The sequence below is a fragment of the Tympanuchus pallidicinctus genome, unplaced genomic scaffold (assembly GCF_026119805.1).
Source record: "Tympanuchus pallidicinctus isolate F22 unplaced genomic scaffold, pur_lepc_1.0 scaffold12, whole genome shotgun sequence".
In the NCBI taxonomy this organism is placed as follows: domain Eukaryota; kingdom Metazoa; phylum Chordata; class Aves; order Galliformes; family Phasianidae; genus Tympanuchus; species Tympanuchus pallidicinctus.
The window spans coordinates 9468145-9485164 of NW_026294637.1; the positions used below are offsets into that span (position 1 = coordinate 9468145).

Below are 17020 nucleotides of genomic sequence, written 5' to 3' on the forward strand. Positions count from 1 at the left end.
ACTCACTTGTACACTTTTTATTACTATTATTAAAAAACAGCAACTCACCAACGGGTAGCAATCTGCTCTCTTGCCATTTTTGCTTGATGCCTCTGCACACCCACGCTCAGCAGCATTAGTGGATGTTTCTGCTGAAAATAACATAATATAACCTCATAATTTGGGAACAAAACCACTTCTCCAAAATGTTCCCCAGTGAAATCTCCTGACACTGAGATGTCATCCCATGGAAGACACTGATGCAGGAAAACGGAGGAGTTCGGTGAACGTCAACTAATGTGGAAATATCACAGAAAGGTATCTGTGTTTCATCAGAATCATCAGAAGGATGAAAGCTGGAAAGGAGGATACTGTGGAGGGGAGTATAGATGGGAAATCATAAGCTCATTAATAGGTCACCCACTGAAACTGTGAGTGTCTTTCCATTACCACACAGCCTGACTGCAGGGTCTGCGGGCATGGGCAGACATAGCAGGCCAAGGCCCAGCACACCCACACTGCTGCCTGCCCGCCTTGCAGTCATAAAAACAAAGCAACATATTAATTGGTAGTTAACTGCCTATTAAACTTCTGTGATAATGAGAAATGCTTGAAGAAATAAAGCTGTATCTAGCAGTGGACTAACATACATCCCTTGGGATTAATGAAGAAAACTAGTTTGGCCCAGTGTGCAGCACAGACTATTTCCTAGATGGACTTTGCTTGAAGTCTTTAGGGAACAAATATTAGTGCTAAATCAAAAGTACCTAGAATGAACATTCTAGACACACGCAGCTAGGGTTCAGTGAATATTAGAGAAAATAATAGGAACTCGTAAGTATTTTATTTTGGAGGCTACCCAAACGCCTAGCAACACCAACATAATTCCTGTTGAATTCTAGTTGCCATTGTCAGGTTGAGCATCGTTAAGTACTGCCTGTGCTTAACGTGTGTGAAATGTGACATCACCTCGACAAGATAGCCAGCATGTGACTTAAATCAGTACCTACACAGAGCTGAAAATGTTCAGGAGGGCTTGTAATTGAAGGAAGGTGGAAAAGGTGCATCCCAGGAATATCTCAGTTGAACAATGTGCTCTGAAAAGCCGGCCAGTAAACCAAATACTTATTGGGTGACAACTCATGCTTCCAAAAAATTTGGTCCTAAACAATAAGGTGGTCAAAAGTCCCTCAAAATGCTGTTAGGACATTTTCATGACCAATTAACCTGAGACTTTTAGCTCTCCAGTCCACAGATTATGATTTCCTGCTAGCGTTATAGAACCAATGCCAGAGCCCACATACAAAAGTCAAAAGCATAACTGAGTGAGAGAACGTTGCATAGGAAATCCCATCTTCAGAAAGCCTTTTGCAGCGTAACAGAACAGCATTGCTACAGCCTCTTCTGAGCAGGAGGCTCAAATTAGTTATGGTCGTTTTGAGGGAAAAACTCAATAGCTGTGAGGTTCTGATGTGAAATTCTGTATAAGAATATTGTGTTTCCACACAGTTGCTTTAGCCAAGCACTTTAGTTCTTGTCCTTCTCAAATGATTTACAGAAACATAACAGAAATAACCATAATGTCATTCATGGGTATGCAGCATACTCACATCTGATTTACTTGCATGATCTAAAATCCTAGAAATTTGTAAAAACAACAAGAAGTTTCTGTCCCAAGCCTCAGTTACTAGAAGGGGAATGAAGAAGCCCTCTTGGTACGTAGGGAAGTAAAAAATCTGAAGTACTGAACCCTGCAGCATCTAATTAATTGTTCATGTGGCGATAAACTGGGTCTTACTCCTTTCTGCCCTCTATCTGCATGGATAGGTCTTTCAGCACAACAAATAAGAGTAGATTTTCCCTGTTGCATTATGAAGTAAATTAACACCCACGCACAGTTAAACACTGCTGCAGGTACTTCTGAATACTGAGACTTGCTTTTCCAAAGTTGTTCAAAATATCTGCCACCTACTATTCCAGTGCTAGGCTTTGAAAACAGTTTGGCATCTAGCATGCTGAAGCCTGAAGAAGAAATCATTTGGATATCTAACTGAAGGTCTGTTTTCTAAAATGACTCACTTGTTAACAACGTCACCACCCAAGAAACAGAGGTTATCCTGAAGTTACTGGATAGCATTATTCCTTCAGATTCCTCCAGGTTATGAAGGCAGAGTAGGAACGGCATGCATTCAACTAAAGGAAAACTTCAAATTTAATGGAGGAAATTCTTACAGGCATGTTAACACTCACTTTTCAAACTACGTAAGACTCCATTTTATGAGGATTAAGGGAAAAAGAGTATCTAAGTAGCTGTTATACGTCTGCCTGCATTGTGTTTTCTCTTTTCTATGAGGACTAAGGAATTTTTAACTATACTAGCAATTCTCTCATTTGCTCTTATCATTTACCAGTATGAACACAGAACTGTGTTCAGATGTTTCAGTTTGGACTGGAAAAAATAAGCTGCTTGAAGAAAACAGACCATATTTCAACATACAGAATCAGAAAGGTCTCAGTGAAAAATATATTTCCAGTTGCATTCCTTAATTACAATGATAGCATTGTTTTCTCACTTTAATGCAGTTCCCACTACAGACTGTTCTTTTCAAAATAAATATCCATGCACAAATAAAAGCTTGAAACAGAGCTGTCTTTTGCACAAGAAGCTTTAGATTTGTTTTGTATTGGTGAAGAAATAGCCAAGTTCTAAACTGATTCTAAATTTGAGTTAGAAAAATATTGCAGGATTGTCACTCTAGTGCTATTTCTTAGGGTATTTAATTAAAATAAATATTGCTCCTTCAAGAAAGGTTGTATATTCGCTGATATTACCCAAGTGGAATAACACGAAGCTGCTGGTACCCCAAATCATTCAACCAACATTTAAATGTTTGAGTTATATAAAGCAACTAATCAGTCAAGGTAGCACTTTGTCTTGCTAACCCACATCAAGCACAAGACTTGCCCAATCTTCAACTGCCATTTTTTTTGCTCTTTTCTGAGAAGAAATTCTACTGCTCTTTGGTCTGAAAACAAGATACAGATAAGCTAGTAGCACTGACTTCCATCAGAGACTTCCTATAGAGTCAGCAGTCTACACAGAGGCTGCAACAGTCAAGAAATATTACAGAATCACAGAATCACCCGGGTTGGAAGGGACCTCAAGGATCATGTAGTTCCAACCCCCCTGCCCAGCAGGGCCACCAAACACACATTCAGATCAGGTTGCCCAGGACCCCGTCCAACCTGGCCTTGAACACATCCAAGGATGGGGCATCCACAACCTCCCTGGGCAGCCCGTTCCAGGGCCTAACCACTCTCCTTGTAAAGAACTTCCCTTTAACATCCAACCTAAATCTAAATATTAATCCTTAAGAACTTGATAATGTACCTTATTAGTAGTCTGAAAATCTTACTTTTAATTTAAATACTAAATTTAAAACTGAGTTTTAGTACCAGAAAAATGATGGATTAAAGCCTTAATATTTTCTGATTAAAAGTTGAAAACTGCACAAGTAATGTCACAAGTGTTTTCTTGCCTTATTTAAATAGGGCAATAAGTCTTTCACTAGTGTTTCTCCTACCAGTTCTTCTTGCATTCAGATTTACTGGTCCACACATTCAACAGTTCAATTATTACCTGATGGGTGCAGATGGTTTAGATATCTATTAGTAAGGTTTCAACTTCTGCACTGTATGGATTATTATTTTTTTTTTAATACAATTCTCTTTAAATCTAGAAAATTTAATTTAATTTCTCCAGTTATATGATGACATTGATAAACAGAGCTATAATTTTGTTTTGCAGAGTGCTACTGAATTTGCAGCAACTTTTAAGTGGCATAAAGTACAACTACAGAATGAGGGTTTCAATAAAGCAGTCGTTAAAGATTGCTTCTATTTTCTGGGTGACAAAATAAACCTGTATATGCACACAACTCAGGACATTTATAATTCAGCAAAAAAAAAAAAAAAAACAAAACCCACAACTTCAGATTGTGAGCATGTCCAAAAATCCATGTTTTATAATATTCGCATTTTAAGGGATCTGTTATTCTAACCTTGCCAGGAAATTCTAATTCTTAATATTAGCAAATATTGGTATTTGAAATAAACCATGAATGTAAGATTAACTTAATAGAACTTATCTAGATATATCTCAGCCTGATTTTAGTTTTCCTTTTTATTTCTTACCTAAAATCTTTTTGCTCCTTTCTTCTTGAGTTTTCTCTTTCCTAAGCTGCCTGTTCTACAGCAAGGGTGCTCCATCCTCCAGTGCATTGCTGCTGTCATCCTCCAAATCTCCAGAGGACTAATTCTGACTGTTGACCTGTCCAGTCCTGCTCTTCACTCTAAATAAAAAGTATGTAAGTAGGTACCGCCCCTCCTCAATTAGTTTTGCAAACAGAACACACTAGGACAATTCAGAGTTAGTCAGATGGAGACAGACACACATACAAAATTTTAGGCCAAATCCATTCTTGTTTCCTTGAAACACGGTTACATAAAGCCTCCTATGCGCTGTTAGCTGACTAGTGCAGATGGAATGGCGGGGTTGCTGTTTTTAAACTCAAGAGCTGAAAAACTGCACTAATGGATAGTAAAATCTCTGGTCACATCATCCTCTTTTCACAATGCAGAAGGGATGCTGGCATTGTCTGCGCACACCGAACCTCACAACAATCTAGAGAGTTTAAGGCAAGATATTAAAAAAAAAAAAAAAAAAAAAAAATAGTGCAAAGAGAATGGAATTTTTAACACCCAATTGAGACCAACATACTTTGTCAAAATGTTTCTAGTTTACGATTATCAGCAAAGGGTGGTCTATTAGGCAGAAGTTAGCATTTTCTTTACCACAGTCTACAAACCAGAGTTTCATGTTGTATGTCTACAAGGTTTATTTGACACTTCAATCTATAAATACACACGGTTATCCACCAATAAAAGCACAGGAATTTCCTCAGAGGTTGTTACCACAATATGCATATTGAAGAAAATCACATGTAGTATTGCATATGAATAAGCAAACTTTGGTTCTCTTTCTACCTAGACAGCTCTTAAGCATCAATCTCTTTTATTTGTTAAACGATGGCTTGCAGGGGGCAACAAGGCAGCTGAAGACCACACTGAATGCTGCACTCCGGAAAGCTTGGGACACTGTAGAACTTAATCAATTTTTTGAAGGCACTTTTTTTGAGCATCATCACCTCTTCAGGCAGCCTGGAAAGAATTCTGGCATTTGCATGAGGCGGCTCCTTCTTGTCAGTATCTGTTGCCTTAGGATTACATTGCTCAAGAACATCAGTCACTGGCACACTGTTGCAGCTAAGCGATCGCGCTGTCTTTTTCTTGCCTTCAACAGACAAATAACTGAATAAGAAAGAGGTTAACTTATGTTTGGTAACATCTTGTACATCTTCTGGGAAACAATCATCTAGATCCCCTTGACCTTCCACTTGCTGACTGATCACACATGTACTGGGACTCATTTCTAACTTTTTAGGCTGACCTACTATTTTTCTGGAAGGTATTTTGTATTTTCCTTCTTCTATATAGAGCTGAGAAGCACGACTAATAACACTAGAACTAGGCTCAGATATTGGATTAGGGATTTTTGCCTCATCACCAGAACTGACGTGATGCAATTCATTATGCTGGCTAATGATTTGGGCTGCAGTGTGTTGAATGATGTTCCAGTCTTGCAGAATATCTTCCCTGGTTGTGAACTGAGATGTTACAGTAAAGCGGATGATGAACTTATCATGAACGGTTGCTGGAATAAGGAAGAGCCTGCCAGAACTGCTCAGTTCCTTCAGGAGTTTTTCTGTCAGCCAGTTGGGACCCTGTTTTAAATATGGATAGGAAAAAAAAACACACAACTGTTAAAATTTTCAGTGTCATCCAAATATCTGCAAGATTTTCAGGATTACAAATCTTACGTGAAAGCTTATTCATAGCTCTTAATGCCTATGGAGAAAACAGTTGTAGTCAAATTATTCCAAAAGGACATGCAAACGTCCCAATTTTTACCTTTAAACGAAACACAACCAGTCCAAGATGTCTCTTGGCAGGAATTTCAAACAGTGGATCACTTCTTACCAAAGATTCAAAGAATTTGGCTGTTTCAGTGCCCTATGGTTAGGAGGAAAAAAAAAGACAATAAAAAAGAGCAGTTATAACTAGTTTATCACAAACTCACTGTAAGACATTAAATTGAGTTGTTAAAAAAAGAACTACAATCCTCCCTAAGAGGATTTCATTTCATGCATGGTAGCAAAAGCTAAGACTGACAACAAAACTAGGAATGGTTAATGCTGTCTCTATTTGCCCAAATCCTTGACAGTGATCAGGAGTACCTGGGCTAGATATAGAATTCAAATAAAGTTAGAAATTTGAATGTTTCTTTTCCCTGATTAAAGTCCTGTTGCAGCAACTATTTATTCACAATATAATCTCTTTTATTTACATTCCATTGAAAACTTAAGCCTGTAAAGTTTCATAGCAGCCATAGTGTTCAGCCATCCACTACATCCTGCTTCCTAAACAGCTACCACTTCAGTTCAAAGAAAGACTCTATAAAACTTACTCAGTGATGTGCATTGGTTTATCAAGTTGCTTTCCACTGCCCATTGCTTCCAAGAAAGGTACAGGAAATGCTTTGTCAACACAGTACATCTTTACATGTTACTGAAGGGTAAAATCAGCACGCATAGTGAATTTCTGTTACTCATCTTCGCATGACTGAATTTCAGAAACTCAGCTACTGGTAAATGAAACATAACACACTTATGCTTGCACTGCTAATGCACATACATGCCGAACATGAGCTTGAAGCCTTTTCACCCCAAATGACCGAATCACAAACCACAGCTTCAAAGAACGAAATCGACGACTCAGTGGAATTTGCCAGTGCTGTGAAAACACAAGAGCATATCAATAAAGCAGAAGCAACAGAAGGACTGTCCCCACACCGAACACGGCCTGTTGCTTCAGATCTGTGCTCAACTCAGAAATCTTTACTGACAGAATAAATTTCACATTACTGAAACATAGGTAAGCCTAGAAGAGAGCCATCAAGAAAATCCTATGTCTAAATCTTTTTCAATTATTTGCAAAACAAAACTTTTTGTCTATTCCCCTTCATCTAGAAGTGAGGTGTTAATCTATGGATATGCTTAGAATTTTCAGTTGATTTCCAGCATATTGCAATTAACGACTTGTTTACAGTCAAAGACTGTTATTACCTTGAGATGTGATCTGTCTATTTACAATTTAGGATTGTGTGTTCACTTCACTTTGTATAATTTGTATATTTAAAAGCCATCCTGAACATCTTCCCATGTAAATAGTAAGAATTCATGCAGGAAAGAACTCCTGCAGAGAAAATATCACCTACTGTATGGAAAAGAGTGACAAAAGCTACTTCTAAGGAGCTACCCAATAACATACAAGGTCCTATTTAACCACAAGAGAGACTCATTGATTTATTTCTTTCCACTCTCTACACACACTGCTAGTGAAAAGCACCATTGATTTCAAGAAAACAGTCATCTTTTCAGGACGTGGGTGAGATCATAGCAGAAACAATTGGCGGTTGAATGTTCTCTTGGTTTACTGTATTGAAATCTGCTTTAAGATGGATCTAAAGTGAAATGCTTCAGTTCTCCTATCTCAGTATGTTTTAATCACAGGAAAATGTAATTCCTTTTACAGCTGTTTCAGAGCGTACTGCTTACATTGCTTATTCCTTTTTCCATTTTATCACATAGCAGAAATATAAGAAAAATCATTCAAAATGCCACCAATAGGAATTATGCAAACAATAGAGGGTACCAAAATGATTCTTCTAACTAAAAAGGCCAGGCTAGATCCCCGCCTGTGTAAAAAATGTACTTCAATCTCTATAAATCTCCAAAAGCTTTATTAATTAATCTACTCATGATCTCTGCATGACTTTAATGTTTTTAAGTAGTAAGACCACTTGAAAAATAACTCAGAGGAATTTCTCAGTCAACATTTGACCATTCTATGGGAATTTAAAACATAAACATAATTAAAAACTTACCATGAAATCAACAGCAGCTCCTGAATTGGGATGTCTGAGATAGACGGGGTTAACACTGAAGGTTTGATGTAGCTTGTATTTATCCTTAACCCTATCAATTGTAGAATGAACTATATTTAGAAAAAAAATGTGCAGGGAAAGACTTAATTTTCTTATTATCCTTTTGGTGTTGTTTCTGCTTTGCCTTTACTCACCAAAATCCTGTGCAGTCAAAATGAACCATCATCCATTTAGAAGGGTTAAAAGTGAAGGAATCCGCATACTCAATTCCATCCAAGAACAATCGAAATTCAGGACACAGAAATGCTGTTCCTGCATATGCAGCATCAATATGAAGCCAGAGTCCCTCCGCACCACCTGTTGGAATTGAAATTGTTGTTATACAATGAATTAAAGTACCTCCTAAATTAAACTAGTACTTTCCTCTCTTATAGGCATGCATATGCTTGTGCAGGGGGTGGACAGGTTGACAACAAAATAAAATGCAAGACAAGAAATAGAAAATCTAGTTTTATTTTAAGGCTGTGGAACCAGAACCACAAAAACACTGAATTCTGACTTTCATCACATATGATGACTGATGTAGAGTTGGGTCTACAACAGAATTCTCAGAAATAAAGGGATAAATAACTATTTTTTAAAAAGGGATAAATAAATGACACTTACAAATTGGACCCAGCTCTGAGAGACTGTCAAAAGCACAGACACCAGTTGTACCCAAAGTTGCACAAACCTGGAATGAAATAAGACTATTCAGATGGCTTTTTTTTTTTTTTTTTAAATAAATGGATGCAGCGCTTAAAAACTTGAAAAGCTATCAATATAGTTAAAATGAAATCAAAATGTTTTATTTCAATAAAATGTAAGTTCTCCTACACATTTTCACCTTCAATGAAAACATTTTAACATTTTAACAGCAAAGCTATATCTAAGATATTTCTTATGTTGACATTAAGAATACAACACTGAATTAATACTCTTAATCAGAAAACTGAACATACAAAGACGGGCACTAGGCCTTTCTTTCTGTCTTCTGCTATGGCTTTCTTCAAAGTTTCACCTCTAAGGGAAAAGTTCTCATCCACAGGCAGAAATTTCATCTTCACAAGAGAAATCAAGCCAGCCTTTTCCACAGAAGAATGTGCCTTAAAAAACAACAACAAAATACAGAGCAGTAAGATAGCAAGTTCTGAGCCTGAACGAATGTGATAAATTACGGCATTATAAAATACATTTGTTGCAATAAAGCCATAGATAAGGTAATTCTTGTAATCAAGATTAATATAAATCTGAAAGTTTGTTCATTGTGAACAACTAAAAGAAATACAACATTGTAATTTCAAGAAATTTATTTGGGCAATGGTCTCTAAAATCTAGTAATAGCTGTGTTTATCTTGTAAGGGTCATTTATCAAAACCCAAATCTTAAAGGACTCACTAGAAATGGATCAGTCTCAGCATTTGCTCTTTTCACTGTTGTAAGACAACCTTGAAAAACATGCCTTGTTGTGGGCTCACACAGATTTAAATATCTCACAGGAAAAAGCTCTTTTTGTTATATGAAGGGCAAGCCAGTATGAGTGTGACTCCTGCTGCTGTCTTCCACAGGAGAATGTGATTGTTCAGCTTAGGAGCCAGAAAACAGAACAGGTTTGCAGAGTCACATCATTCTGTAGGCATTTCTCCAAGAACAAGCTTGCAGGCCAAGCGAGCCTGTCTCCAAATGGAAAGAGGCTGAGAAGAAACAAGAGCTTGAAGTAGTATGAGATCAGCAGTAGCTATAGCTGCTGAAGTTTCTGGAGAAAGGTTTTGCAGGAAACGGGAAAGAAGTGCAGAAATCAGTCATCTGAGAAAGTCCTTTTCAGACTTCTGGAACACTGCAAAATCTTATACCTATTTCATTTCCCCATCTGAAGAAAAGGGCTTTAGAGTGACTTGATCATGCTTGTATTTTTCTTTTTGTATAGTAATGCAAGTTCACAGTGTCATCCGATGGCCTGCCTGAGACAGAGGCCAATTTATTCTCTTTGTAATTTGTAACCTACTTGATCAGATGCGTAAGCAATGAGACGAGAATTGAGTGAGGACTCGTCAGCGTCTGGCTCAGAAAGCTTCATCTCCAGAATTTTGCTTTTCCGTGCTGCCAGGAGCGCAACCAAGGTTGATTCACTCACGGTGCTCTGCAAAGACATTGCTCATTTACTGCAACATTTTTCTGCTTCACTGCTATTTTGCCAGTGATCGAGCAAAATCATTCAAGTGCCCAGTTACCGACCCGGTCTTTTGGTTCTCCTACTGCTTTTCTCAGACACAATGGAAAGTCACTAGCTGACAAGCAGCTCTCTGGGCCAGGAATACAAAGCAAAATCTTTTCACTGCCATGTATTATTTGTGTACGGTACTGAGGTGAGCAAATAAGTCACATTTTTCTTTTGTTCTTCTACAGATTAAATTTAGTATCTACTATAAGTAATACAAGTCTAAAGAAAACTGTTTCTGTAAAAACAGAGCCTTAGCACTGATTCCAGAGAGTACTTGGCTAAGACCTTTTGAAATAAGGTGAGGTTCAGGCCTTGGATCTTGGGGCTTTCAGAGACACAAAGTCAGCATGAGATAAATGAAAAAGAATATATGTGGATGAGGACTGCTAGGAAGACAGTGATAAGTCGTTGTCTTTAGTTATGCAGGAATAACTTTAGTGAAGCAACAGACAACCAAATCTGATTATCTCGTTTATCCTTAAGTCTGTTCACAAGAATACCTGCTCCTAGTCTATAACGTATTAAGGAATAAAAGCAATAGCAATTCCTATTCCATTATCATCTAAATATGAATCTAAAATCTGGGAAAGAAATGTCAATATTGGAGTTGTTTCCATTTGGACTTCATTGATTTTGCCTCAAAGAAAAATGATCACCAAGAAGGAAATTACTTGAGTGCAACCAGAAATGCTGATGGGACTAACTCTGATCTCCTTTACCTGTAATACTCCTCCGCCCACACTATCAGGATGGTGATGCAGGAATTTATCTGGAAGTCCCAGCATTTTAGCCAGCCAGTCCATCACATTCATTTCCAGTTCTGTACAGGCGGGACTGGAGGCCTAGAAAATTAAACAATGATGCTGTAAATTCACTCAGCAAACACAGCAGGAGTTTAAGCCTTTGAGAGTACACCACACGCTACGTTTTAATTCATAGCTATTAACATTTAATTGCCTTGGCAGAAATCTCACCTTGATGCAACACACAGATACAAGCTTTGTAACACTGGATATATAAACAGCTAGCCCTGTAACACTATGACTCCTACCCAGCAGAACACAATGCTATTTTAATAAAAACGATGTTGTTGTTCGGTGAGTTCTCTGACACAGACCTCGATGTTGAGATTACAGCAAACTACGTAAGGCAAAAACGCATAGTTGCAGTTCACCACCACTGCTCACAGTCCCTAAGCAGAAAAGTCACTGATCCATCTTTTTGGTGGGGTTTTAAGAGCAGCAAAAGATTGAAGTTGTTTTGCAGTGTCAAGCTTTCCGCTTATGAAAGAATCAGTTTATGAGAGTTTACATTACAAACTTAACCGAAACAAACAGAATTACAAAGTAAATAGAGAGCATGGAAATGGACACTTCTGCGTATGCAATGAGCTAATCTGATACAAGTACACAGAGACTGTAACCTCCCAGTTCCTTACAGGTTTATGGGCTTTACTGCTTTCTTAACATGGAGACACATATTTAAGTGGGACACCAAATACTCAGACATTATGGGACAAGCTACCAAACATTCTATTTTAGAAGGAGAAAAATAGAAAGAGTGCTTTCCCAAATGAGCAGGAGAACTGGAATGAAGCCCAGCCTAACTTGCAGTCAGGAGTGCTGGCTGCTCTACTGCCTGCAGTGCTTGTGCGACAGTCTTAGTACTGAGATAAACGATCAGGGAACAATGCTTACTGTGAGATATGCAAATAATTAGAAAACAGACCTTTCTAAGTGGTGTATTTTTTCATTCAACTCTTAGTACCAGGCAACATTTGCTTTTATATATGACTTATTTTTTACAAGAGACATTTTTCAGTTATACACAAACAGCTTACAATGGTCTACAGTAAAAATTTATACTGACTCATAGAACCAGAAGGAATGACTGTGATCTCCATAATATACACAGGAGAAGAATTTCTAAGATAACAAAATAAAAAGAGTCATTTACCCAGGTGAATCCCAAGCAGTTAATTGCATCAGCCAGCATATCTCCAAGGAGCGAAGGCCAAGAAGTAAGAGCTGGGAAGTAGGCATGCATGTGTGGACTTTGCCAATGAACCACCTAGAATGAAATTATCTGGAAGTCAATTCTGAAAACGTGAGAAAACTGTGCACAAGATATAGTGATCAGTGCCTGCTTCATGATGGGAAAGGATCATAACAGCGTAATATGAGCAATTATAGAATTGCTATCAGAAAGCTACAGAGACAGTATCAACAGGAGTGCAGCATTATCAAACGATAAAATTGCGCCGTTATTAGATAAATTCCAAATTATATCAAAAAGCATTTATCTGAATTTAACAGGCAGACAAAGATTGTGAACAGGAAAGAATTGAACAACATTGCACAACAGAGTCCAAAAAATTTACCCTGACATGGGGAGTCCTTACAACCAAGTTGCTATTGCTCATTTTATCAAAGAGCTTGTTTTTGGCTATATGCCACAATTACATAGCCTTCCTCAGTGCTCCTGAAAGAGCTTGCACGCTGGTCAGCAACGTGAGCATGCATCTAAAAACACATCCTGCAGAACTTGTGCATTCCCAAATTTTGGGTATTTACCCCAGTTAGTAATGATTTTTATTTCTTACCCCAGGCATAATGATTTTCTCTATATCTCCAAAGATGTTGTCCCAGCTATCTGGGTCCATTGGGGCAGAATCTGGCAACTGAGCTTTCATGTAACCTGGCTGTACATCAGGAGTCACTCGTCTCTCTCTCACATTGCTCAGGTACTGGCAAATGTAATCCACCATGTCTTTCCCTGGAAGAAGCAAACCAATGCTTCGAGTTTAGATTGAGAGAAAAGCAAATTGTAATACTATCACGTCATGCAATCTGTCAGGATTCTACTCAACATTTGGTTCAGACTAGTCCTCTGAATCATCATTTAACATTACATGGTCCACAAGTGGAAAAAAATAATAGTCTGTACTCTGACAATAAACTCATTACTTCGCTTATCTAAGAAAATAGAGCCATATTTCACAGTACGAGTCTCAATTCAATGTATTATGAATCAGCCTCATGAATTAGTGCTCCTGTTTAGCAGAGAACATGCACATGGCACCCCACATATAGGAGCTGTGTGACCTTCAGAACGTTCCCAATTATTCAGAGCAAATGTTCTTCATCAGGAGAAATACTGGGAAGCAATCAGGCGACTTGAAATGATCTCTGGTTCTGTGATCAGCTAATCTAGCGAAAACTAGATTTCTAGGGAACTAAATTTCTAGGGAAAACTACTCAAACTTTATGCCTTGTCTATATTATTAGTCCCAACTAATAACGTAAGGACACAGCTTCTGAAATAGACTTCATGGAGACTGAACAGATTCACAAGGTTGTCATCGCTCAGTAGTTCAAGTGTACTTCTAAAATCAGATCATGACGCAAATACGGACTGTTTGATTACAGACGGGATAGATTTTCTTACCTACAGATAAAACGAAAACATACAGAAATGCAGTTCTCTTAATGTGCCATTCTTCCCTGTTATTATAGCACAATCCCTTTTGCATCCTCTGAAAACAGCTACACAGCTCAATGCAATACCTCCAATTACCAGGTAACCTCCTCCAGCCTTGAGACCAAAGATTGCTCCCATCTCCAGAACTGCTGAGTGTCAGTCAGGGAAGAGCCATTGTGCATAACCCCTTCACACAAGTTTATTCAGAATTTTTAGGCTTCGGGGCTTTCCCACAGTATTCAAATGTAAGATCAAAAAGTCTAAGTCTTCCACCGACTAAATCTGTTAATTCAAACTGGGACACATCATTTCCACTCCAGCAGATGTAAAGCCCCAAGGGCATGGGCAGTTAAACAATCTACAGCCCCTCTCATTGCTGGGTGCCACCCACAGCCCTACAACAGCTCTTCCTCAGAGGCAAATGCGACCCATTTCCATGAGGATCACTCACCTCTCCGTCTGTACTCCTCAGGTTCCATGCTGATTCCTCCTAGGAGCACCTCTGCACACTTGGCCTGCAACCTCTCAGAGAGTTGTGGGCAGACCAGTCTGGTGCCCTGCTAGCTGCTCACCCTTTATAGCTCTCTTTATCTCAGACTTGCGCACAAGGTTGAACGCAGGCAGGTTATTGGTGAGTGTTTATCTAACTCCTCCCAATGGAGGGCTTTTACAGTCTCTTGTACATTCTCATCTGTGCTCTTTTGATGTATAAGATAACACATCTGTGAGATGAGCTGTCTCGACTCCAATTCTTTCTTGTTTTGCAAGCATCTTTCAGAAGACACGCAGTAATCCATCATGGAGATAATGGACACATTAACATCAGAATCATGCAAGAGAAGGAGCTGAAGAGCTTTAAAAAACAAATAAAAGCAGTCATATTTCTTCTGCAGGCTGAAAGCAGCACTAGCAGTAGTCATTGTAACAAAGGGACCAGCATATAATTTGGACACTGCACTTTCGAGCAGGTAAGGACTTAACAGTAAATTAATTAATTGATCTAGAACTGAGTTTCCCAAGAAGAGAACATCTCCACAACTCTTCATCCTCCGCACTGTCGTACTCACACCGTTGTAAGGAAAGGCATTACAAACACTACCAGTTCCAGACCTGCGATACAAAGCAGTGATTCTCCTTGTGGAAATTCTGCCCTTGCAGATCAGACTGTTATACCGCAGTTACCCTCCTCCAGTGGTACCACTCTACAGTGCTGAGCTAAGGAAACAAGCTTTGCACACCATGCTTGCTTTTCTCACACATGGTACGCACAAGCACTGAGACTTGGCCATATATTTCCAGAATTCCTTCAAGCCCTCTACCTATATTTTCAGTTTGAAAGAACAGCCACAGAGTCCCTGCTGTTCCAGTTTCATTTAGAACTGAAAACACATCCTGACCTGTCTTTGGCAGCAGAATCTTTGACACTTCGATGTGGAGCGCTAACCGTCTTCAGCAGAAGCAACTGATTTGCTCTACACTGATATCAGGCAGTCCTGGGAAAAGAGAGAAGTAGGACTTAAACATCTTAATAGTCGAAACGACTGAGCTCTAGAAAGAGAAATGATTACGTAGGATAATACACTCCTATTTTTGCTATTTCCCAGGCTTCTGCTTGTGGCTGCTCAGTGCTGGGCACAAGGTGCCAGCTGGGCAGACCTTTAGTCTGACACATCACAGCAGTTCCCATGTTCTTGTCATATGGAAAGGAACCAGCTCTCAGAGCAGCTCAATTCAGCCTGAATCCTTCCATCATTCTAAAAAGCCGTTACTTCTTCCTGCAGCATATTTTCTGTAGAACATTGTAAAAACCTTTCCGAGTTCATGCTGCGATTAGATAATTAAGAAAGAGCTGTTTCAGAGATAAAAAAGACGCTGATACACACATCAGATTAATATACTGAAATTAAAAAAAAAAAGAAGATAAAGGCACTAGAAGAAGTGCAAGAAGAGCACACAGAAATGTACCATACGCATAGTCACTTATTTTATCTCTCATTCCTCAGGAAACATCATCATCATCAGGAAAAGAAAAATTAAGATACTGCCAATACTTCACATGAATTTCGGAACCTCTCTTGCCTGTACTGTTACTGCTTTCATAAAGGGGAACAAAGGAGATGGGAAGGAGCTGGCAGGATCAAGTCAAAAAGAGCTCAGTGATCAAAAACCGTGACTGTAGGTCATTATGAGTAATAAATACATTATTTTCAACAGGAAGCAAGTCTGATCAAAGAAAGCTGGCAGCTAATTACAATTATGATTTCAATTTGGAACAGCAAATAAGAACCAATACTTTTAACAATGTTTTCAGAGCTGAACTACACAATAAATACTCCATGCGACATATATCCTATGTCTTTTGCTCAAACTGACAGTTTGACCAGGTTGGCTTTTCATTCAGTAGGGAAAAGAATAAACAGATCCTGTTTGGAGCCAGAATAAGATGGGCGATAACGGATTACAGGTAAGGTAAATATTACTGGAGATAAATCTGGTTTTGTTTTAGCTACCCTGCACCTGGAAGGGTTACGAGGGTTTGCTACAGACCGCGAGGAATAGAATATTTGCCCACAGGAAGCAGAACGAATAGAAAAACGTTCTTTTCATTGTTTGCTGCAAAGGTCAGTGCTGTCAGAACCGTGGGAAATTCCCCATGTGGACGTGAACATTACCACTATCACCACTCAGGCTGATGCTGAAATTCTTCTTATTATTAAGAGTTAAGAGAGATTAAACAGTAGTTAAGTTTGTGGGATGTGAGGACACAAACATTATTTTCATCATGGAATAATTCAGTTGGAACAATGCCCAACCAGCACTTTTGAGTTGATTAACTTGTTCCTGCGTTTGCTAATGACGGAGAAGTTAGTTTTCGAGAAAAGCCTACAATGCAGTAATATCCAACCAGTCACTGCTGAAGGCTTTCTTCAAGTTGCAATACTAAATTGAGTACAATTATATAACTTGCAAAGCAATCCTATTAAAAACGACCAGCACAAATTTTCGATTGCTACGACCTCTTCACTATTTTGGGATCAGATTTTCCAAATGGGATCCAATATTCCAGATTCATACCAATGTTAAGGTTTTTTCCAGAACAATTCCACAAACTCAGTCATGAGTTTGAAGGAGGAAGATTTATTTCCTATGCTATAAAGCAATTCTTTTCCCACTCTTCCCTCCTATCTCCGAGAACTGATTTTCTAAGATGAACACTATTTTTTCAATTTTTTCTA

The 17020-nt window shown here is 38.6% G+C and overlaps 1 protein-coding gene across 4 annotated transcripts; it reads right to left on the reverse strand.

The window, feature by feature from the left end:
• Positions 1-4852: 4852 nt before the first annotated feature.
• HDC (histidine decarboxylase) lies at positions 4853-16990 on the reverse strand. Of its 4 annotated transcripts, none has more exons than XM_052672541.1 (13): positions 15182-16990; positions 14236-14637; positions 12907-13079; positions 12261-12374; positions 11024-11146; positions 10089-10223; positions 9046-9189; positions 8711-8777; positions 8239-8401; positions 8045-8135; positions 6793-6891; positions 6010-6111; positions 4853-5822 (listed from the first exon to the last, which is right to left on the reverse strand). In XM_052672541.1, exons 2-13 carry the CDS (start codon positions 14261-14263, stop codon positions 5061-5063), a joined length of 2001 nt encoding a protein of 666 aa, XP_052528501.1. In that variant the 5' UTR covers positions 14264-14637; positions 15182-16990; the 3' UTR covers positions 4853-5060. The 4 variants fall into 4 exon arrangements, 1 of the variants encoding a protein (XP_052528501.1); XR_008203924.1 differs by having other exon boundaries at positions 5803-5822; positions 6010-6666; XR_008203925.1 differs by lacking the exon at positions 4853-5822 and adding an exon at positions 6566-6666 and having other exon boundaries at positions 6009-6111.
• Positions 16991-17020: the final 30 nt, after the last annotated feature.